The 23,401-nt window shown below is 36.8% G+C and overlaps 2 protein-coding genes and 1 pseudogene across 2 annotated transcripts; all 3 read left to right on the forward strand.

Moving 5' to 3' along the window:
• Positions 1-1,553: 1,553 nt before the first annotated feature.
• On the forward strand, positions 1,554-4,851 carry LOC140180155 (uncharacterized; annotated as a pseudogene).
• A 2,641-nt stretch (positions 4,852-7,492) lies between these two features.
• Positions 7,493-11,853, forward strand: LOC112754517 (rho GTPase-activating protein 4). Its single transcript, XM_025802181.3, has 5 exons — positions 7,493-8,359; positions 9,350-9,470; positions 9,701-9,820; positions 10,064-10,294; positions 10,834-11,853. The coding sequence occupies exons 1-5, from the start codon at positions 7,926-7,928 to the stop codon at positions 11,467-11,469; spliced, it is 1,542 nt and encodes a 513-aa protein (XP_025657966.1). The 5' UTR covers positions 7,493-7,925; the 3' UTR covers positions 11,470-11,853.
• A 101-nt stretch (positions 11,854-11,954) lies between these two features.
• On the forward strand, positions 11,955-17,436 carry LOC112754516 (signal recognition particle subunit SRP54, chloroplastic). Its single transcript, XM_025802180.2, has 15 exons — positions 11,955-12,578; positions 12,697-12,829; positions 13,154-13,221; positions 13,308-13,409; positions 13,811-13,963; positions 14,070-14,147; positions 14,325-14,450; positions 14,560-14,662; positions 14,841-14,941; positions 15,313-15,450; positions 15,532-15,675; positions 15,882-15,957; positions 16,346-16,431; positions 16,560-16,685; positions 17,021-17,436. Exons 1-15 carry the CDS (start codon positions 12,405-12,407, stop codon positions 17,120-17,122), a joined length of 1,710 nt encoding a protein of 569 aa, XP_025657965.1. The 5' UTR covers positions 11,955-12,404; the 3' UTR covers positions 17,123-17,436.
• Positions 17,437-23,401: the final 5,965 nt, after the last annotated feature.

The following is a 23,401-nucleotide window of genomic DNA, read 5'->3' on the forward strand; positions in this document are numbered from 1 at the left end:
CAGTCAAAGAGATTCAAGAGTGGTAAAGAGTGGTAAGTTCAATAGAGGGTAAAAATCAATTTTGAGAATAAACACGAGTATCCATCCTTGAGTGAAACACGTGAGAGAGTGATTGTGAGGTCCTTTCTATAACATTTTTGTTACAGGATCATTGTTATAGCATCTCATTCCGAAGATACTTTAATTGACATGGAGTTGATGCAAAAGGCCATTCAACACTTAACTAATCTAATCGCTTGAATGAGTTGGAAACATGGAGGCAAGAGGTGACACAGACATTGTCCAAGAATACTAAACAAGGACCTTTCTGAAATTGGCGTCAGAATCATGTACCTTCTGATGATGACTCTGATGGGGTTATAACACCTCGACATAAAAGTTAAGATAGCAATATCAATGCCATCAAGATGCAAATACCACCATACAAAGGGAGAAATGATCCTGAAGTTTATTTGGAATGAGAACGTAAGGTAGATAGAATTTTTGCTTGTCATAATTACTCTTAAGCAAAGAAGGTTTGTTTGGTAGCAGTTGTATTCTCTGACTATGCCTTACTTTGGTGGGATGAACTAGTGAAGACAAGACGGCAGAATGATGATCACCCTATAGAGTCTTGGGATCTCATGAGACGCCTCATGAAGAAAAGATTTGTGCCTTCGTACTACTACAGAGAAGTGCATCAAAAGTTACATCAGCTGACTCAAGGCTCCAAATCCGTTGAAGACTACCATAAGAAAATGGAGATGCTTATGATCACTGCCAACATAGAAGAGAACACTGAGGTTACTATGGCACGATTTGTAGGTGGTTTGAATAGAGCGATTGCTGATGTGGTGGAGTTACATCATTATGTAGAGATGGAAGATTTAGTCAGTATGAAAATGAAGGTGAAAAGGCAACAACAAAGAAGATCACCAAGAGGATCATCTCATGCTAATCCAAAGTGGGAGTCTCATAGTGCTGACACAACAACGACTAAGGATGCTGAACCTAATGCGTTGTTTGATGCTACAAAGAAGAAAGGTAATTCTAACTCTTCTTCTACTACTTCTAGGCATCGAGATATTAAATGCTTCAAATGTCATGATATGGGTCATTATGCTAGTGATTGTCCAAACAGGAGATTGATGGTTATTAGAGATGATACTGTCTCTGATTTTGATCATGGTGATGATTCTGCTAATAGTATGTCACTTTTGGAGGATTGTTCTGATGGTAATATTGAGTATGCAGTCCATGGTGAATCTCTTGTTGTTATACGTGCTTTGAATTTGCAGGTGAAAGAAGATAGCCTAGAGCAATGCCAAAATCTTTTTCACACTAGATGCTTGGTGGGTGAAAAAATGTGTAGTCTGATTATTGATGGCGGGAGTTGGACTAATGTGGCTAGTACACTTATGGTGGAGAAATTGGGTTTGACATGTGTTCGACATCTTAAACCATATACGTTGCAGTGGTTGAATGATAGTGGAGAGATCAAGGTTGACAAGTAGGTGACAATTGTATTCTCTGTTGGAAAGTATGTTGATGAGGCATTGTGTGATGTGGTGCCAATGCAAGCTTGTCATTTATTATTGAAGAGACCTTGGCAGTTCGACCGTCGAGCATTTCATGATGGTCACACAAATCAGTTCTCCTTTAATTTTAATGGTCGTAAGATCACTCTTGCTCCTTTATCACCTAAGGAGGTTTACCTTGACCAGTTGAACCTTCAACAGGATACTAAGAAAAATATGGGATGTGAGATCACAGAAAAATATGAGAGAAAAGAGGTTATGAGAGAAAAGAATATAGCAAAAAGTCCAAAGGTGAGTGAAAAGAAAGAAAAGAGTACATGTCATGAGAGTAGTGCAAATATAGAAAAAATTGAGAAAGTTGAGAGCAAATTGTGTTTCTTTGCAAAAGAAAGAGATTTAAAGAGTGCTTTAATAGGCAAGAAAGCTTTGTTTATGGTTCGATTTAGAGATACTTTATTCTCTGACACTGACCTTAACCCAAATTTGCCAAATAGCTTTGTCTCTTTGTTGCAGGAATTTGCTGATGTCTTTTTTACTGACGTGCCACGTGGTTTGCCTCCATTTCGAGGGATTGAGGACCACATTAATTTTATTCCTGGTGCTAGCATTCCTAATAGACCAGCCTATAGGAGTAACCCTGAAGAGACAAAAGGAGCTTCAAAGGCAAGTGGAGGAGTTATTAGCCAAAGGTCACATCAGAGAGAGTATGAGTCCATGTGCTGTACCAGTTTTTTTGGTTCCAAATAAGGATGGTACTTGAAGAATGTGTGTGGATTGTCGTACAGTCAATAAGATAACGGTAAAGTATCGTTATCCTATCCCTAGGCTAGATGACATGCTTGATGAGTTATATGGTGCATGCATATTCACTAAAATTGATTTGAAAAATGGGTATCATCAAATTAGAATGAAACCAGGGGATGAATAGAAGACTGCATTAAAAATAAAACATGGGTTATATGAGTGGTTAGTAATGCCTTTTGGACTAACTAACGCACCTAGTACTTTTATGCGTCTAATGAACCATGTTTTGTGAGAATTTTTGGGTAAATTTGTTGTTGTTTATTTCGATGATATTCTCATTTATAACACTTATTTGAATGACCACTTGTCACATATTTCAGCTGTTTTGGGAGTGCTTTGAAAAGAAAAATTATATGCCAATCTTAAAAAATGCACTTTTTATATTGATTGAGTTATATTTCTTGATTTTGTTATGAGTACGAGTGGAATTGAGGTTGATTAGAAAAAGGTAAAGGCTATTCGTGAATGGGCAATGCCTAAGAATGCTTCTGAGGTAAGAAGTTTTCATAGGTTAGCTGGATTTTACAGAAGATTTATAAAAAAAAATTCTACCATTGCTGCGCCTCTCACAGAGGTTATCAAAAAGGATGTTGGATTTAAATGGGAAAAGGAACAAGAAATTGCATTTCATACCCGAAAAGACTATTTGTATTCTACTCCTATTCTTGTTTTATCTAACTTTGATAAAACCTTTAAGATTGAATGTGATGCTTCTGGGATTGGTATATGTGCTGTTTTGATGCAGGAAAAATGAGCCATTGCCTTCTTTAGTGAAAAGTTGAATTTAGCTCAACGTAAATATTCAACATACGACAAAGAATTATTATGCTTTTGTTCGGACTTTGGAGGTTTGGCAACACTACCTCTTACCTAAGGAGTTTGTGATTCACACAGATCATGAATCTTTAAAGTACTTAAAAGGACAAGGTAAGCTTGATAAAAGACATGCTAAATAGGTGAAATTTATTGAAACATTTCCATATGTGATTTCCTTTAAACAAGGTAAAGAGAATGTCGTTGCTGATGCTTTATCTCGGAGGTATGCTTTGATTACTACACTTACTTCTAAGTTGTTAAGATTTGAGTTTTTAAAGGAGTTGTATGCAACTGATTCTGACTTTTCTGTTATTTATGCCTCTTGTGAACATAGTGCATTTAACAAATTTTATAGACATGAAGGTTTTCTATTTCGTGTTAATAGAATTTGTGTACCTGCTTGTTTTATAAGGGACTTACTTGTTCTTGAATCACATAATGGGGGTTTGATGGGTCATTTTAGTATGCATAAGACATTGGATGTGTTATCTAAACATTTTTACTGGCCACAGATGCGTAGAGATGTTGAAAAATTTTGTACTAAGTGTATTGCATGTAAACAAGCTAAATCTAAGTCTTTGTCACATAGTTTGTATGCCCTTTATTTGTTCCTATGCATAAGTGGGTTGATATTTTTATGGATTTTGTTCTTGGTTTGCCTTGAACTAAAAAAGGTAGAGATAACATTTTTGTTGTGGTAGACAGATTTAGTAAAATGATTCATTTTATTGCATGCCATAAAACTGATGATGCAACAAATATTGCTGATATATTCTTTAGAGAGATTGTGTGCTTGCATGGTGTTCCCCAAACTATTATTTCTGATCGCGATGTAAAATTTTTGAGTCATTTTTGGAAAGTTTTATGGGGTAAATTAGGCATAAAATTATTATACTCTACTACTTGTCATCCTCAGACTGATGGTCAAACTAAAGTAGTAAATAGAATATTAGGGACCTTATTACGTATTGTTGTTGGTAAGAATTTGAAAACTTAGGAAGATTATTTACCTTTTATTGAGTTTGCTTATAATAAAACCATTCATTCTTCTACTGATTTTTCTCCTTTTGAACTTGTGTATGGTTTTAATCCTTTAACTGTTTTGGACTTATTACCTTTGCCTTTGAGTGATCTTGTTAGCTTGGATGCAGAAGGTAAAGCTGAAAAAGTTTAAGCTATGCACTTGAAAGCACGTGAGTTGCTTGAAAAGAAAAATAAATTGACAGCTCAACGGGTGAATAAAGGTCGAAGACAACTTATCTTTGAACCTGATGACTGGGTATGGGTTCATTTGAGAAAGGAGAGGTTTCCTACTCAAAGAAAATCCAAGTTAGCCCATAGGGGTGATGGTCCATTTCAGGTGCTCGAAAGGATCAATAACAATGCTTACAAGATTGACCTTCCAGGTAAGTATAATGTGTCAGCTACTTTTAATGTCTCTGACCTATCTCCTTTTGATTTGGATGCAGATTCGAGGACGAATATTTTTCAGGTGGGAGGGAATGATACGAGCCCTGTGGGACAAACTGAGAACTGTCATATGCCAATTGGTCCAATTACAAGAGCAACAACTAAGAGAATAAAAGAAGGTTTTGCAAACATGGCTAAATCATTTGTTCAGGAGATGCATCAAGAATTGGGCAAGGCAATAATTAACAATTATCAAAAGTCAAATGTCTTACTATTTACAAGATGCATTGAAGACTCTCATTAGTCAAGATGAATGAAAAAGACATCACCTTCTTAGAATTTATTTTATATTTATTTTATTTTTGTTGTTTTGTTTGTTTTAGGCCCAGTTATGATTTGACCCATTTTTTTATTCTAGTGAACTTATGAGTTAGGGTTTTAAACTTAAGAGGTATAAAAACCCTCTAAAACCTGGTAACCACTTTTTTTCTTTAATTTTTGATGAATGAAAATTTTTTTGAGTTTCTTTGAGAAAATTGGGTGTGAATAGGTGAGGTAGAGTGATTCCCTTAGTTGTTGCATCAGAAAATCAAATTGAGGTAGAGGAGTCCTTTTTTTTTTTTATTTTCCATCTTATCCTAGGTTACATTCCGTATCACCTCTCGTATCGCAATCCAATTTCCAACACCTTACCATTTAGTTCAGCCATACGAATGCTGTCTTTCACCCTTTTATCACCATCAAGCCAGACTTTGGTCTTGAGAATTCGAGATTCTCTTCCACGAACAGAGAAAAAATCAATGTCTATCACCTCTTCAATTTTCTCCCCAAGTCTTTTTCCAACCTGAATAGTTTTAAACTGCTCAGACAGACCCATACTTGGATCTAGATTGGAAAATAAGTATTATTTTTCTGGTCGTGTTCATTCGATTCAATCCATCTTCTCACATGCAAGATATAATCCTTAAAGAGTCAAGGAGATCCTTTTTCAATTATGAGAACATCAAGATCATCCTCAAAGAAGAATTGGAATTGATTAGGACCTCTCTCAATCGATCGGAACCTCTCCGGTTTACCCCTTAAGGTATTGTCAATTGTGCCAATCTATCTGCAAAGAGTCTTCTCGAGAGACTCTTAATACAAGTCTCCAATCCTGAGAATAATCTTCCGTCTCCAATACCACAATATCTTAATCATCCTCCTCACTACCTGGATCGATTTTAGAGTTTTTTCGTCCACCAAAATTTATATTGGATTGAGAATGCTAATTAAGGAGAAATTGATTATAAGGTAACGAGAACTAGGAGTACAAATTGATGTGATCAAAGAAGAAGATAGAAATAGAAAAGTAAAAAAGAGATGAAAAGATTAAAATTTTAAATAAAGCACTCATAAAATTCTAGTAAAACTCTAAGGCTGCGTTTGAAGATAGAAATAGAAAAGTAAAAAAGAGATGAAAAGATTAAAATTTTAAATAAAGCACTCATAAAATTCTAGTAAAACTCTAAGGCTGCGTTTGTTTTCAAAGACAGGACAGAACATGACACTGAGACAGAGACAATAGGACGGAGACAGTAAAAATTATTGTTTGTGTATTGTGTTTGGATACGATGTACAAGACACTAATGTAATGTCCAGTATTATGTTTGGATATACATGGACAAGACTAAAATATTATTTGAAATGACTAAAATAACCATTGATTCTAAATTTTCTACGTTAAGTACAAACTAATTTAATAGAGAATGAGAGTACGTAGGAGTACAAACGAAACTTGAAAAATATTTGAAGAGACCAAAATTTTTAATAAAAAAATATATAATAATATTTATATTAAAATAAAAATTATAAATATATTTATTTTATTTTTAAATTTATTATTAATATGTAGGAATACATATGGTTAAGATTAATAAAAAATAGATGAGTTTGATTAATAAAAAAATTTGTTTAGGTTAATAAGCCAAATTAATTTTAAATAAAAAATTAATTTTAAAAAAGAATTCGTTTTTACATGAAAAAATAGTTTTTGCATATAAAAATCTATTTTTGTTTAGAAAATTATTTTTTTTGGTCTAAAAACTGATTTTTCTTTAAATTATATAAAATCAATTATAACTTATAAATTATTTTTTAGCATTTTAAAAGATCAATTTTACCTTTAATAATATTTATTTTTCAAAAGTTTCAAGACTAATTATAGGAAAAATAAGAAGGGATAATAGTGGAATAATAAAAAATATCTATGGACAAAAAAGAAAGCAAAATTTATAAAAAAGTCCGTGTCCACTCTTCTAAATCCCGTATCCATTTGTCCTTGGTAAAAGAGTGGACACAAAAATATAAAAAACTATCTCAGAGACAATGTGTTTTGTGTCCATGTCTCTGCTTCCAAACACATTTTAAACATGTACTGTCTCTGTCTTTATGTTCTGTCTTCGAAAACAAACGCTACCTAACAGAACACTAAAAGAGAGTCTGATACATTAAATATATATACAAATTTATTTTAGGTTTAATTATTCTGTTGGTCCTTATAGTTTCGTGAAATTTTCAATTAGGTTCCTATACTTTTTTTCTTTTTAATTGGGTTCTTGCACCAAATTTTTTTTCAATTAAGTTTCTTTTAGTCCCTTTTTAGTAGTAATTGGCTTAATTTTATAGGGACCCAATTAAAAAAAAAGAATTGGTACAGAAACCTAAATAAAAAAAAAAAAGTATAGGGACCCAATTAAAAAAAATTTTTTGGTATAAGAACTCAATTAAAAAAAAAAGTATAGACACCTAATTAAAAATTTTACGAAACTATAAGAACTAGTAGAATAATTAAACCTTTATTTTATACTAAAAATACATTAAAATTAAATTCATTGAACAAAGAGTTTGGATAAAATTAAATTTTTATGTGAAAAACCCTTAAAAGTTACTCCCCTCTCCAAAATACCGTACAAAAATAGTAAAATACATACCCCCTCTCTCTTGCAAACCGGACTCATACTCCATCGTCATCATAATCATAATCATCATCTTCAGTATAATCCCAACCAACAACCAATCTCTTTCTGTCTCATGTGCTATGATTCTTCCTTCTATAACCCTCTCTCTCGATGTACAGTGATTAATGATAGTCCCATCTCACCTTCCAGAAGCCCTTTTCTTGAATCAAACTCTACTCCACCACCACCACCACCGCCAATTTCTATTCTTTCTTTAATCTAATGTCCAAAAATATTTGCTTTTCGTTAGGAAATAGAACAACAATAAACATATATTAAAAGTGGGGTTTTGTTTTGAGAGAGAGAGAGAGAGAGAGAGAGAGAGAGAGAGAGAGAGATAGGAACCCCTGAAATCAAATTTTCAATCAATTAGTTCCCAAAAATGACGGAAGTGCTGCAATCCCCATCTCAGTTACCTTCACCTTCAAGCTGTTCGAGCAATAGTCCGTGTGGTGGGTCGCACCAAACTGCCCTTATTAACAGCCCCAACAACACAGTGGAAATTGAAGGTGTGGTGCTTCAGTCCCAATTGGATTTGGCAGAAGAAGAAGAAGAGGGAGAATGTGAAAAGACAGAAAAGGACAGAGAAAGAGATCAGCTTTCTATTTTGACTCTCTTGATTGAAACTTTCAGGAAATCTTTGATAGGTTGCAGTGCTAGCAGCAGCGCTGGAGACCTTTCTTCTTCTTCAATGGAGATTGGGTGGCCTTCTAATGTGAGACACGTGGCACATGTAACCTTTGATCGGTTCCATGGCTTTCTTGGTTTGCCTGTTGAATTCGAACCTGAGGTTCCCAGAAGGCCTCCAAGTGCAAGGTCAGTTTCACGCTTTCGTTCTAAATCTCAATCACAATTATTGGATTTGTTCATTCATTACTTGCCATAAATTTCTTTTTCCTCTTTTATCTTTGTGCGTGTCTTTTATTTGTGTTACTATCATATTATTTTCCCTTTTATTGCTCATCTGGTTCCATTCAAGTTCATGCAATTGGTAAAAAAAAAAGGGGTCTTTTCTTGGATAACATTCCTTTTAAGAATCCACACATGATTCTTAATAAATCTCAAATTAGTTCCTTATTTTAGATATGAAGTTAATATATTATGTTGATTACATTACTAGTTGCACAATTGTGGTGGTTCTTAAGTCATTGTAGATTTGGAACCCCTTTTTTTCCTTCTTCCAAATCGATTTTTGTTCTGTCCATGTGGAACCTGAAGTTGAATATAGAAATAGGGCGTATAATTGAAGGATCTCCATAACAGTATAACTCATAGTTCTGAATTTTCAGTAAATGGATCGACTTCCATGCTTATGCCGAGTCATGTTATCCACTCCCCTTCTATGCTCTAAATCTAAAAGCCAACCTACTGGTAGAATGATATTTGCCACCTTGCCAATTATCAAATTTACAAGTGAACAATGGCAACAACAGTGTTGAATTGTAATATAAGGTGCCTTAATTTGCTAGCATGAATCATGCCAATGGTAACCAGTGATGGGAGAAAAATGAGCAGCAGGGAAAAATTGTTGATCTAGGGTGATTTCTTCTCTGAAAATCTAGGGTGCCTCACAATGCCACGGATTTAGTTTATCATCATAAAACAATCGATTATCTTTTGCACCTGAGATGGTGCATAATAATATTAAAATTATACATACCTTCTGCCCCTAGTTCAGCCTATCTATTTGTTGATCTAGTTTTGATGATGTTCACATATCTCCTCTACCATATTAGATGTCTGCTAGATTCATTCTGAATTATATCTTCTTGTTTAATTTTGATATATTTTATTTGTTTTCTACAGTGCAAATGTTTTTGGGGTTTCAACAGAATCTATGCAGCTTTCTTTTGATGCCAGAGGAAATAGTGTACCTACGATTCTGCTTTTGATGCAAAGACATTTGTACGCACAAGGAGGTCTGCAGGTAATTTTTTAGCTCCTATATGTTCTTCTCTTCTCAGTTTGTTCGTGGGAATCAAATGTGATTCAGATTTCAAATAACATTACTTGCTTGAACAAAAAATGTGATGTTGTGGATGAACAATCTGTAGTCCCCCTACCCCTGCAGGCATCTGTTTTTTTCCAGAAACATTTTGCTCGATTTGCTATTTAATTTCAATCTACTTGGAGTTACAATTTTAAGTGTACATCCAGGCTGAAGGGATCTTCAGAATTAATGCTGAAAATGGTCAAGAGGAGTCAGTGAGGGAACAATTAAACAGAGGAGTTGTACCAGAAGGCATTGACGTGCATTGTCTGGCAGGTCTTATAAAGGTATTAGTACGATTCAATATTTGCTTCCTTTTTTTTCCCCATTCAGCACTACTTTTTGTTTCAAATATTTAGAGATTCATCTGAAATCAGGTTCTTGGATGTCGGTTCTGTTCAAACGTGCTATTTGGAAGTTATCTTGGTGATAATCAATGCATTTATGCCAATTGTTTTCCATTTATCTACTTTGGAGTGGAATGGTGGATACATTAACGAAACCTCTAACTAATCAATGCTTCTTTGCAGGCTTGGTTCAGAGAACTGCCCACTGGGGTATTAGACCCACTTTCGCCAGAGCAGGTGATGCAGTCTCAGTCAGAGGAAGAATGTTCTCAGCTTGTGAGGCTACTTCCACCGACAGAAGCTGCTTTGCTAGATTGGGCAATAAACCTAATGGCTGACGTTGCTCAACTGGAACATCTGAACAAAATGAACGCACGCAATGTTGCAATGGTTTTTGCACCAAATATGACTCATGTAAGTTTTTGTTAAAAAGTTCCTACCCTCCAGTTTTTTTGCTTGAAATATTGAATGCTTGCCAACTTCACCTTTTGTTTTGCATTTCTCTCCTTTCTTCCATGTGGTTAGTTCATCTGTCTTCTATGGAAGTAACCAGTGGTATGTAGTTTAAACTTTAAAATAGCGAACATAATCATCCTAAGCACAGCCCTTTAGATGATTAATGTTTCCTAGGACTGACATACTATGTTCAAACTTGAAAAGTGTATTTTAAGCTAGTAAAATTGTAATTTTCTTTATATATAGCACTTCGTACAAAAATTTATAGCATCAGTCAAAGATTCCGGTTGATCTATTCTACCATAACTGCTTTTCTGATTGGCTATCGTATGATGTCTGTGTATATCTACTATTTTGGGTGCAGCATTTTCCCGAGCCCTATGCGGATGTTTGTGCATGTGGCTTTTCTTGTTTGCAGTATGATATGTAAAACTATAGTACTGGTCTGAGTTTATGAATTTGATGCTAGAATTACATTTCTGCATTGTCTATTTCAGATGGCAGATCCTTTGACTGCTTTGATGTATGCAGTACAAGTCATGAATTTCCTCAAGACACTTGTCGTGAAGACACTGAGAGATAGAGAGGAGTCTATGGTAAATTCCAATCCTGTTTCCAACCTAAATTCTTTTGATGACGATGGGCACCACAGCACTTCACAACTGATCCTAAAAGATGACAGTGAAAGTGAAAAGGATTGTAATGAAGAGGATAAAGAATTTGTTACTGAAGAACCTTCTCAACAAAGCCCTAGTCATGGTACAGAAGACAGCTGTGAAACTGAAAGTGGATCCAAAATTTTAGACAGCTGTGAAACTGAAAGTGGATCCAAAATTTTGACGACATCCACTGAAAATTTCATTTCTAGAGAAAATAGGTTGCTAGTTGATACTTGTCCGTGCAATCTCGTCTCGCAGCTTTGTTCTATGGCAATCGGACTTCAAGACTCTAACAACCTTGCTTCTGCTGAGTGTAAGGAGGATCAATCAAATATCTGCAAGAGCAAAAGCCTTCAACTGAATACTTCTAAGTTGATTGACCTTCCAGCAGCAGGATCCACAGAAAAGAACCTTGGAACCTCAATTATTGGCCGTATAAATTCAAGAACGGAGTTGGCCGAAGCTTGGCGTTGAGCCATTGAATGCCATTTGATTTTCTTGTCTTGCTGCCTGTGGAACAGATAGCAGAAGATAAATAGTACTCCCAAGGATAATTGAGAGCATTCGCATTGTTGGAGTACTCACATAAATTCCTTCGGTGATGAGATTAGAGGGTGGATGGGATAACCACTTGTAAAGAGGTCTGTGTGTGTTTTTCTACGTTTGGAACTGTTTAGTGTTTTTCCTGTTATTGTTTTTGGGTGAGGTTCTTAACCATGTTTGTTCATTCTATTTCATTAACCAAGCAGAGTTCTAACACACTATTTTTTCTCTCCTCTCTCAAGTATAGAGTTTAACGAATTCTGAATTGCTACATGATCCTCATTTGGACCAATTCATTACTATTGATGACTAAAAGACTGCATGTTCTTACTTTGGAGCCATGCTTATCCTCTTAGGATAATGATACTATTACCTGACAATCTTGAAATATTGGGATAAAAACGTTGGGTAAGAATGTAAACGAGATTACGAGAATAAGGAGCCAAAAAACCATAATCAACGAATGCTGTCAATTGCATCGTAAAAATAATAGTGTCACAATGTAGAATTCATTTAAGCAAGAATTTTCCCAAATCTGATTGGTGTGTATCTTCAAACGTTTCTCTTCACAAGATAAATAGATAGTGATAGCGATTTCATAATAAGAATATGTAATGGAGATATAAAAAACTATTAGGAATAATAATAGTGCCCCATATTCTTAAATATATTAGAAAAATAGGAATTTCATTCCCAGAGTGATAAGGTCATCTCGTGCTAAGCCAAGAAGTAAGAAAAGAAACCACGTAGATAGAGAATGAAGAAAAAGATCGTTGTGGATAAACAAGATAGAGAGAGAAATAGCAACTAGCACTAGCAGGCACCAGGTTGAGCCTCTCAGCTTCTGCCTTCTGCAGTGAACAAACATGGAGGCCGTACACTTGTCTGCCGTTGCCTCCCGCCATTTCTCCACTCCTTCCTTCTCTCACAACCGAACCTTGTACTCTTCTTCTTCTTCTGTTAAACCAAATACGCTATGCTCTCCTTGGATTGGTTCAACCACACCCACTACTTCCTTTTCCACCCGAAACTTGTTCACGGTAAGTTCCAGAAACAGCAATTAATCTCCGAGTATTTCGAAGCAAGTTTGAAATTTTCATAGCATTCAGCTAAAGAGAATTCGCTTGTGATTGATTTGGCCAAATGGGTCACTTGCAGAATGAGATATGGAGTTGGGTGAACTCCAAAAGCGTTACTGTGAGAAGGGACATGCGCGGAGTGGTGAGGGCTGAGATGTTTGGACAATTGACCAGTGGCCTTGAGGCTGCGTGGAGCAAACTCAAAGGGGAAGGTTGGTTCTCACTTTCCATTTTTGTTTCTCAAGGGTTATTAGATATTCGTTGCTTGCATACTATGTTGCACATACAAAATACGAGTATTGAATACGATAGCGGAAAATTTTATGGAAAAAAGGGTCACAAAGTTAAGTAGTTTAGGTAGAGCAATATTTTATGTAGATACCCATACCATACCATATAGATGAGCAAAAACAAAGTATTTGTTTATCATAGTTCGCATGTTATTTAGGGTCCCACAACGGTTTGTGGAGTGTTTAATGAGTTAATCAATTGTTATGGATTTCGTTCATTGGGGTGTGTTTGGTTGTGGTGTGCAGAGGTTTTAACAAAAGAGAATATTGTGGAGCCTATGCGTGATATTAGGAGAGCTCTTTTGGAAGCAGATGTAAGATGCTTTTGAGAGTTTGGTACTTTACATGATCCTTTGTGCAAATGGTGTTTATTAGGTAAGGTGAGTTTTGTTGTTGGCAGGTTAGTCTTCCTGTTGTAAGAAGGTTTGTGCAAGCTGTCACAGATCAGGCTGTGGGTGTTGGCCTCATACGAGGAGTGAGACCAGATCAGCAATTGGTTAAGGTAAAATTATTTATTTATGATTGGAAACTCGTGCCAAGAGAAAGTCTAGGATTACTAGCAATTTTTCAAAGTTTAAATCACCGTGTTACACACATTCAATTACTTCTACATAAAATTATGTGTCAAAATACATTTGAAATTCGCGGCAAAGAATAAGTCATATGAGCAATGCACCAGTGCTAGTAGATTGTGTGGACAAAGCACCACATAGGAATTTCTGGTGTTCTTCTTATGTTCTGTGTATGGTTCACATGTAGGGAAGCTAAGAGAACTCTTTTGGACAAGATATTTATATAATAATCTCATTTTAACGGTATTATAGAAATTAACGATGCATCTATATTTTGAGTACTGAAATTCTATACAGGTACAAAGTTGGTGTTGATCATTGGGTTTTGCAGATTGTACACGATGAACTAGTAAAACTGATGGGTGGAGAGGTCTGTGAACTGGTTTTTTCCAAATCAGGGCCCACAGTCATTTTGTTGGCTGGACTCCAGGGAGTTGGGAAAACAACTGTTTGTGCGAAGTTGGCCAACTATCTCAAGAAACAGGTGAATTTGCAATCTCGCTCCTACTACTTATTATTCTCTTTTCTGGTAGCTATTAGTTCCTTGCGTTATTGAAGCATCCTTTATTAACACGAGCACCTATTGTCAGGGGAAGAGTTGCATGCTAGTTGCTGGTGATGTTTACAGACCTGCTGCTATTGATCAACTGTCTATTTTGGGCAAACAGGTACTGGAATTTCATCTCCTCAAAGTCAACAAGTTGTAGTCTCTGAAGAAACGCTAGCAATTTCGTTTTAAATTTTCTGTGTGCTGTCTTTGCCAATGCTTGGTGGTTTGATTGTAGTGTAACTCTCTCAATTTTGTATCTATTCACATTTTTGTAATTAGTTTTAGCTTGTTTCAGGTGGATGTTCCTGTCTACACAGCAGGTACTGATGTTAAACCTTCAGAAATTGCTAAACAAGGTTTGGCAGATGCAAAGAAAAAGAAAATTGATGTGGTTATTGTCGACACTGCTGGCAGGCTGCAGGTAAATCCTTTCTAGGACTGGTAACGTCAAAATAATTTATTTCATGGTTCAGTTAATAATTGGAAGAATTATGTTACGTTGATCAGGATTGTTATTTCTTATGAAACAGATAGACAAAACAATGATGGACGAGTTAAAAGAAGTGAAACAGGCACTGAATCCAACAGAGGTTTTGCTAGTTGTGGATGCCATGACAGGACAAGAAGCAGCAGGTACAGAAGTGAATTTTTAATTTTCAGATAATATGAAATATGTTTTACTTTATATAAAATAAAATGAAAATAACACATTGATTAATTGATTCTAAATTTGTGGCTGTCACGTGTTAATCATCTTTTTCTTTGGTTTTGGAATACTGTTTTACCTGACTATGAGATTTTCTGTGAACAGCTTTGGTGACTACTTTCAATCTTGAGATTGGAATAACAGGTGCAATCTTGACAAAGCTAGATGGTGATTCAAGAGGTGGAGCAGCCTTGAGTGTCAAAGAGGTTTTCTTGCATTGGACTTAGCTTTTAGAAAGTGTTTTATTATTTATTAAATAAATATAATCGATACCAATAACTTCTGGTATTAAAAGAAAAGGACACATGGTTTATTGGAATTGAAATGTATGATTCATCTTTAGGGTACGTTTGTGAGTCAAGGTCTTGCTGAAGCAAGGAAAGGAAGGGTTTGAAAAGTAACTTGAGCCCATCTTACTCTTCAATCCCTTTCCATACCCCCCATTCACTCCAAAACTTGAACTGATAAATATACCCATAGATAGTGTATCTAGATTTCTAAAGTGATTAACATAGTCCACCATGTTTAAGTCATGTCCTCTTGTGTTTTGCTTGATTGGATAGTTCAATGATGGCAGGTATCTGGTAAGCCAATCAAGCTGGTAGGACGAGGGGAACGCATGGAGGATCTTGAACCTTTCTACCCTGATCGAATGGCAGGACGCATATTAGGAATGGGAGATGTCCTTTCATTTGTAGAGAAGGCACAAGAAGTTGTAAGTCTCAACTATGTTACTAGATTGTTATTGTCACATAATGAACTTAAAATATTGAGCTATTAACCACATTCATTATAGATGCAACAAGAAGATGCTGAAGAACTGCAAAAGAAGATTATGAGTGCAAAGTTTGACTTTAATGATTTTCTAAAGCAAACCCGTGCTGTTGCAAAAATGGGTTCTGTGTCCCGTGTCATTGGAATGATTCCTGGTATGGGGAAGGTATGAAATCCTTAACATTAGATTTCCTGAATATTTATCATTATTCATTTCATTTTGTGTTGTCCTAATGTCCAATAATTGCAAATTAGCAATTGGCAACCTTTAAATTGAGCATCGCTAGTTGTTGTTACTATCCTTCTATGCAAGTATTTAACACTTCGAATAGATATAGTAAAACTCATGTAATCTCATTTTCAAGCATACAGGCTACGCCTGCTCAAATTCGAGAGGCAGAGAAGAATTTGAAGGTCATGGAAGCAATGATAGAAGCAATGACGCCGGGTAAGAACCTTTGACAGCTCAGTAGTTAGAGTCTATATTTTTCATTTAGATTTTAGCTAGAATAAAATTCTTGGTTTTACCAATTAGTGCTTCAATAGTTATAGTTTTCTCCCCCCTTGTATTTTGCTGCTGCTGCTTATGATTACTTAAGGGTAAGTGTGTCATCAATGGCAAATGCTTGATTCCCATAGTGAGATAAAGTTCTTAAGAAATAAAATTGAAAGGACTATTTGAACAAGATAATGATGTCACTGTTAACCGTTTTGCTATCACAATAATAACTTTTTGCACTGTCCATCGACGATTGTTGCTTTTGCCAAAGTTCTTGCAGTTCTTTGAATTTGGATTAAGTGATTTTGTTAAACCATCCCTTTATTTTTATTTCCAGAGGAGAGGGAAAAGCCAGAACTATTGGCCGAATCACCAGTCAGGAGGAAAAGAGTTGCTCAGGGTTCAGGGAAAACAGAGCAGCAGGTATGTAGAATAGTTTTCTGTAAGAATTTAATTTATATTCTCGAAATATCCTTCAAAGTAGCTGTTTCTCTAACTGTGCTATATTTTGGTATTTCCAAACTTTGTGGACTGCTCTACAATAATGTCAGGTAAGCCAACTTGTAGCTCAGCTGTTCCAAATGCGTGTTCGCATGAAGAATCTGATGGGTGTAATGCAAGGTGGATCAATTCCAACCCTTAGTAATCTTGAGGAAGCACTGAAAACAGAGGAAAAGGTGATTCTATTTTATGTGCAAACAATTTTTAACAATTTCCAAGGGAATTTTTATAGGTGCATGCTATGGTGCCTATGTTATGGTAGTTATGATGTCTTAAAAAGTATTACCAAAATTAAAGTAACACTTTTTTACTATTTAACAACGCTCTTTAATTTTAAAAAAATCGGTTACTATAATGTAAAAAAAGTGACTTTAATTTTAGCAACACTTGTATAACCATTATAGTCACCATAAGTCCATAACCATAGGAACTGATGCACGGTAGACTCCACCTTTTTTGTAAGGGGAAAAACTGAGCATGCTTTGTGGTTTCTGCATTGTACCTAGTTCAGGTTCCACCTGGTACTGCAAGGAGGAAGAAGAGATCGGAATCAAGGAAACAATTTGTGGAATCAGCAAGGCCAGCGCCTCGTGGTTTCGGGAGCAAAAACTGAACCTTCTAGAGGTGATCAGGGGAGACTGGATAAGAGACCGTCGGCGATGAACTTGTTTGATGTAGCTTTCTTCGCCCGAGACAATTATGTTCCCCAAATTATTAGATCAATTCATATAGCAATGAAGTTTGTTCAGGACCAAGAGTTTGATTTAAATCGGGAAGAAATGAGTCATATATTCGGACGTGCAAATATAAGATATAGGGGTATCATTCTTGTACAAACTCAACTTAGCCATGTTATTATTCTTGTAATCTGCGTTTCACATTATTCTATCTTTTTCGAGCCGAAAATATACAAACATTTAACATTTATTCGAACTTCCCAATTTCCATAAAGGAAAATTAGCATTTAAAACTCCTTGGATTATCACCTATTCAAATTAGATTTGGATCCTCTAAAGTTTGAATTTCACTTTAGAGAGTAAAGTGTGATCTCTCACCATTGATTTTATAGATGAGACCAATAATAAATATGAAAGAGAAACTATTCAAGAGGAGAAGATCACACTTTACTCTCTAAAGTAAAATTCAAACTTTAGAAGATAGGTAAAGTTTTCTAATTTATTTTTCTTTTTCTTTTTCTTTTGGCTATATTAAAGAGTTTAGCATGGTCTAAACAAGCATATAGGTAAAATATGAGAACAGGAATAAGCCACTAGATTAGTTAGGACTTAGGACCCATAAAACACTAACAAACTCGGCATTTGGAACACTGGCACGTGTCAATTAATTTCCAGCAAAACTTCGACATTGAATTGGCCATGAAAACTTGATCATGAATGCGTTCTTTTGTTATCGTCTTTCCTCTCGTTTGAACTGAAGAACACGGTTACATTACAGAATACAAAGTAATATGGGAACAGACGAAACCTTTCCAGTTGCAGACGCTGCTGCGGAGCTAAATCCCGGAAATAATACACGGGTTCAAGTTGATCCGGTATCATCCGAGGTGGCGGCCGCCAAGGAAATTCAGGTGAATAAACAAAGAACTCAATTTAGAAAAAAAAATGCATAGCTAATTATATTGTTATTTTTTGTATTGATTGTGTGTTGCGGGATGTGTTTGAAGGAACAAGCTGAGGCTGAAGATAAGAAGAAGGAAAGGCGAAAGAAGGAAGCGTTGCAAAAGCTGAAATCAGGCATTATAATCTCAGCGGTAGTTGTGGCTGTGGCAGGTGCTGCCTTTGCCATTGCCAAGAAGTTGAGAGAGAAATGACCTCACCTTCATAGAGATTTAATTTTTCTAGGTTAGTTTTACATTAGTTCACATTCTTCCCTTTTTTTTTTAATTCTCAATAAATTCCCAGCCCCCAGTATTATTATTCCTATTGAGATGATCATCATCATGTATGCTTTTTTGCGATGTACTTGATGATTGATGTCAAAGTTCAAGAGGTAGATCAATTTAAGATTTCATTTTCATGATGAGCAATGGGCTACAACAACGTTACTAGGTTTCATCGCTTATCTTTGTAAATATGGGATACAAGTTAAATATGTTCGCATCAACCTACACATGAAAATGCAAAACTTGGTGATTTTCTTAATGAGATTGGTGGTCAGTTTAATTACAGCCAAACCTAATTTGTCAATGGGTCATGATACGAAATTTAATGTGTTTTTATGATATAATAGTGGTAAGCCGATTTGATTTTATGATCATCTTGTTTTATTCTTCAAACGTTTCCTTTTCTCTTCACTTCTTTTCTAAACCTTCAACTCACAAGTAAACACTGCAACGGAGCAATTGAACCGTGTGGCTTAAGCACACTGCATCTAGGAATCATAATACACTAGTGCTTTGAGAATTACCTGAAACGTTGATTTGAGCTTGAGCGTGAGGTCCAGACTCCTTCTGGGACAGCATTCGACTTGTTCCCGTGTCGAGGTGTTGCTGTCCGAGTTCCTTGTGAGGAAGTGGGGGTGGTACCTGCAACAGACTCCAATGCTTAAGTCAGCAAGGGTTTTAGGCAGGTTTTTAGTATGTTAGAACGTAAATATACGTGAGGAGTGTTAGTGTATTTATAATAGAGCCAGTAACCACCTTTTTTTGGAGTAGTTCCACCTTTTTAGGTGAGTGACCGTTCTCCTGATCTTAGGAGTTTGTTGGGGTCTATGTTTTATGTGAGATAGAGATAATATAAGAGATTCGGGGAGACAGTTACTTATTTGGATAAGTAACGTTGGGTTCTTGTCGACATGTCCGACTTTTTTTAAGAGGTCGGGTAAATGGTAGAGGCTACCCTTTTTTGTTGGGTTTTTTATCCTTATTGGGCATGGCTTTATGTTTTTGGGTCAGGATATGAACAATGCCCCTACTTGAGTCCGAGCTGTTGAGGAGGTCGGGTTCAAGCATTTTATGGCTTCAGTCTTCGTCGTCGGGTGTGCCGCCTTCAAGAGGTCGGGTACTTGATATGTTTTGAAATTTTGAACGTTACCACTTTAAATAAGGACGAACATAAGGCGGTAGTTTCCTTGGAAACCGCGCATAGCTTTAAAGAGGGGTGCAAAATACCCCTTTTGCCCTTTCGCTCTTATAAAAGCTTCGCACCCTTCTTCTTCTTCCCTTTTCCATTTTTGAAAAGCTTTCTACGTTGCCTTATTTCCTTCTACTTTCAGAAGACTCTTCACTTCACTTTTCCCTTTTCGTTCCTTATTCGTTGTTTTGACCTAAGATTCCTCTGTCTTGGACTCTTTGAAGGTCTCCTTTTCACCTTTTAGAGAGGAATGTTCGTGCTTGCTTACTATGAGTCGTGCCCTTCCATTTTCGCATCTCATCAAGGTTGGTACTCTTGACTTTATTTTGCGTAACTGTTTTGGGCTTTTTGAGTCCGTTTCTTGTATTTAGGTGACCTTTTGGGTAGTAGTGGAGATTCTTACATTGTTGGTTTTGTGTCTTGAAAACTACTTTAGAAAAATTTGTTGACTATTGCTGTTTTGTCTATCAGAAATCTTTTTTGAGATTGTTTTTGTCGTCTGATATTACTGTTGTGAATTTTGGCTTGTCTCTTGGAACTTTAGTTTGTTGCCATTTATTTCTTGTAGAACGTCATGGTGTTGTCCCCCAATGGTGTCGATGTTGATGGCGCAGAAGTGACGCCATTGCTATTCTTTCTGTTTTGAAAAGATCTTTTGAAATCACGTTTTGTGCTTTGTTGCTTTTACCCGACTTTCTTTGGATAATGACTGAATTCTACAATTTTTTTGTTGCGTTTGTAGGTATAGCTGTATGTTTCGATTCGTTGTTCATGATATGTCGTCAAAAGTCCCTCCTTTCCTTTTAGCTTAGGTAGATTCTTCTATCCTTACTATCGTTCTTGTAGTTGATAAAGAATACGTTGATACTTTTTGTAGGCATCATAGACTTTGTGAGAACTGGGAGGATGAACGAAATTACGAGATAGTGGTAGCCGACCTCGAGGAGAGGGTGTGTTTTGCTTCCTTAGATAAATCGGAGCGTCTCTTTTCTATGCTTACGACTGTTTTTTCTCGAAACTAGAGGTTAGGCTTCCCTTTTCTAATTTTGAGAGCAACGTTCTCTGGTCTTGCAATGTTGCCCCTACCCAGCTACACCCGAACTCCTGGGCTTTCTTGAAAATATACCAGCTCCTATGTCGGGAGTTGGATGTTCGACCTTCGCTAAAGGTGTTCTTCTATCTCTTTGTGTTGACCAAACCCTTTAGTTCTTTAAAAAATCGAGTTGGGTTTCCTTTTGAGTTGTTCAGGGTAGGAAGGTTTTTTCTATTTTTGATGAGTTATTTCACGATTTCAAAAACTTCTTCAAAATCCGAGCTGTAGAGGGGGTCCAACCTTTCTTTCTGGATGAGAATGATGAGCCTAGTTTTCCATTATACTGGGAAGAGAACTCTGTAGTAGCTAAGTATAGTATAGATTCTTTAGATGAGCTTGAGAAATGTGTAGTAGATTTCTTCCAAGAGTGTTGGGGTCAAGCTCCACACTTGGACACAAAAAGGTTCTTAGGGGATCCCAGTCAGCTTCAGTCCGAGTTAGGTAGTTTTCTCACCTTCAGCTTATTTGTTTTGTATATGGTTTATGTTTGGTATTAATGGACTTTTGCATTAGTTTTGTAGAAAAAATGGCTCCGAAATCAGTGCCAATAAAGACTCTCCAAAACACTCGTAAAAATGTTGTAGCTTGCAGCATACAACAAAAGAATCCGGGAGTGCTTCTATCCCATCTACTCCAAAGAAGCCGGACTCGGGTCCTTTGGCCCCTAAAAAGGTTATCCCTGTTCCATTAAGTCGGCTTATCGCTCCCGAGTCTCCTCTAATAAGCTCAATTGTCCCTCTTTCCTCTTCAGAACCTCCCCTCAAAAAATAAAAGACTGCTGGGGGGGGGGGAGTATTTACGACAACGATTTTGACACCCTTGATTGGAGCGAGAAAAGTATCCTCCCGTTCAACTCCTGGCCCGAGGTGGGATTCGGACAGCAGGGGTGTGTGCATCTTTGGCCAAGGAGTTGCAGAAGACTCCTCTCAGCACCACTCACAGTTCTTTAGTGGCTACTAGACCTGAGGTGGAGAGATTTGAGGGGATAAAAAAGGTGTCGGAGGAGGAGAGGGATGGGTTGACGTCCGACTTAGAGAAAGCTCAGTCTAGAGTGAACAAAGTGGAGGCGGCTATGGCCATGGCAGAGGGGATGAAAAAGAAGGCAAGGGAGAGTTATACTCGGGTTTTAGGGGAGAAACTCGACCTTGAGGAGGAGTTGGAGAAGGCCACGGAAATATATGCCACACTGGAAGAGTCCGTGGCTAAGGGGATGGACGAGATGTTTGCCAATCTGAAGGCCCAAATTCAAATTTTGGCCCCCGAGGCCGACCTTCCTTGTTTAGCCAAAGATAACATGGTGGTGGATGGCAAGATCGTCCCGGCCCCTAAAGATGACGAGGAGGAGCCTTTGCCCGGCCCGAAGTCTTTGGGTGCAGGGGCGGTCAGGCTTCTCAGACTCCCGAGGTCCTTCCCGAAGTCTCCAACGTTGAACTCCCTCCTTCACCACCAGGTGCTATCCCGGCTGTGCGGATCTCCGAATATGACTTTACCCTCTCTATTCGAGGCAAGGACGTTGTGACTAGGGACAACCTCAACCCTTTATTGGGTCCTTCTTTGTAGTTTCTGTTTTTACTTTTTCGGATGGTTCGACTTGAGGGTCTTTATGAAAAATTTAACTTGTAATGATTGGTAGTTTTTTAGCAAACTTACTTTGCTTTAAAGTTGTTTTCAAACAATTTTAGAAACTCTCTTCATTCTGATAATGATTTTGGGTCTTTTAATGATTGTTTTAACCCTTTGGATTATACAACTATTTAGTTGGGGATTATACCTCGACAAGTTTTAATGCTGTTTCTTTGCTAAGTTTGAGTGGTAAGCTTGTTTATATAGATTCCCTTTTATAAGTTCCGACTTCATGTAATCGGACTTTATTAAGTTACTTTTACACTTCGTGTTTATTCCGCCTTAATTATAAGGTCGGTATTCACGAGTTATTTGTATAACTTCTTACATTAACTTGTTCCTCGTCGCTTCATCTTTGCCGACCTTTTTAGGTCGGGCAATGATTTTTGCGGTTTGTCGAGATTAATTTAATGTGTTTTTAAAGGAAACTTTTGAAGAAGAAACGAGATTATTATTAATGAAAAATCCCTTTACATAGATTTACTACTAAGGGCTTTTGACTACCCTTAGCCCTTGCTTACTTGCTATGATGCCTCATTAAAACCCCCTTCAGAAAAAATCATTTTTGAGGGAAAAAATCTTAAGGTTAGAAAAATGAGTAGACTAGGAAACAAGGCATGCTATCTAACTGTAGTACTTCTTCAGGTTACATGCGTGCCACGACCTTGGTAGCTCTCATCCTTGCAGGTCGGACACTTTGTAGTAGCCCTTTCCTAATACTTCTACAATCTTGTAGGGTCCTTTCTAGTTTACAGCTAGCTTCCCTTTGCCCGATTTCTGAACTCCGATGTCATTTTGGATCAGTATGAGTTCGTTTGTGGCAAAGTTCCTTTTGATCACCTTCTGATTGTACCTTAGGGCCATCCTCTGCTTTAGTGCTTCCTCTTTGATCCAAGCTTTCTCTCAGACTTCTGGGAGGAGGCCGAGTTCTTCCTTTTGCACTTGGGTATTGGCCACTTTATTGTAGATCACAACCCTAGGTAACTCTTCAGCAATTTCTATGGGGATCATAGCTTCCATTCTGCAAGCAAGTCAGAAGAGTGACTCCCTGGTTGTGGAATGGGGGGGGGGTGTTCGATATGCC

This window comes from Arachis hypogaea, chromosome 16 (assembly GCF_003086295.3).
Source record: "Arachis hypogaea cultivar Tifrunner chromosome 16, arahy.Tifrunner.gnm2.J5K5, whole genome shotgun sequence".
NCBI lineage: Eukaryota > Viridiplantae > Streptophyta > Magnoliopsida > Fabales > Fabaceae > Arachis > Arachis hypogaea.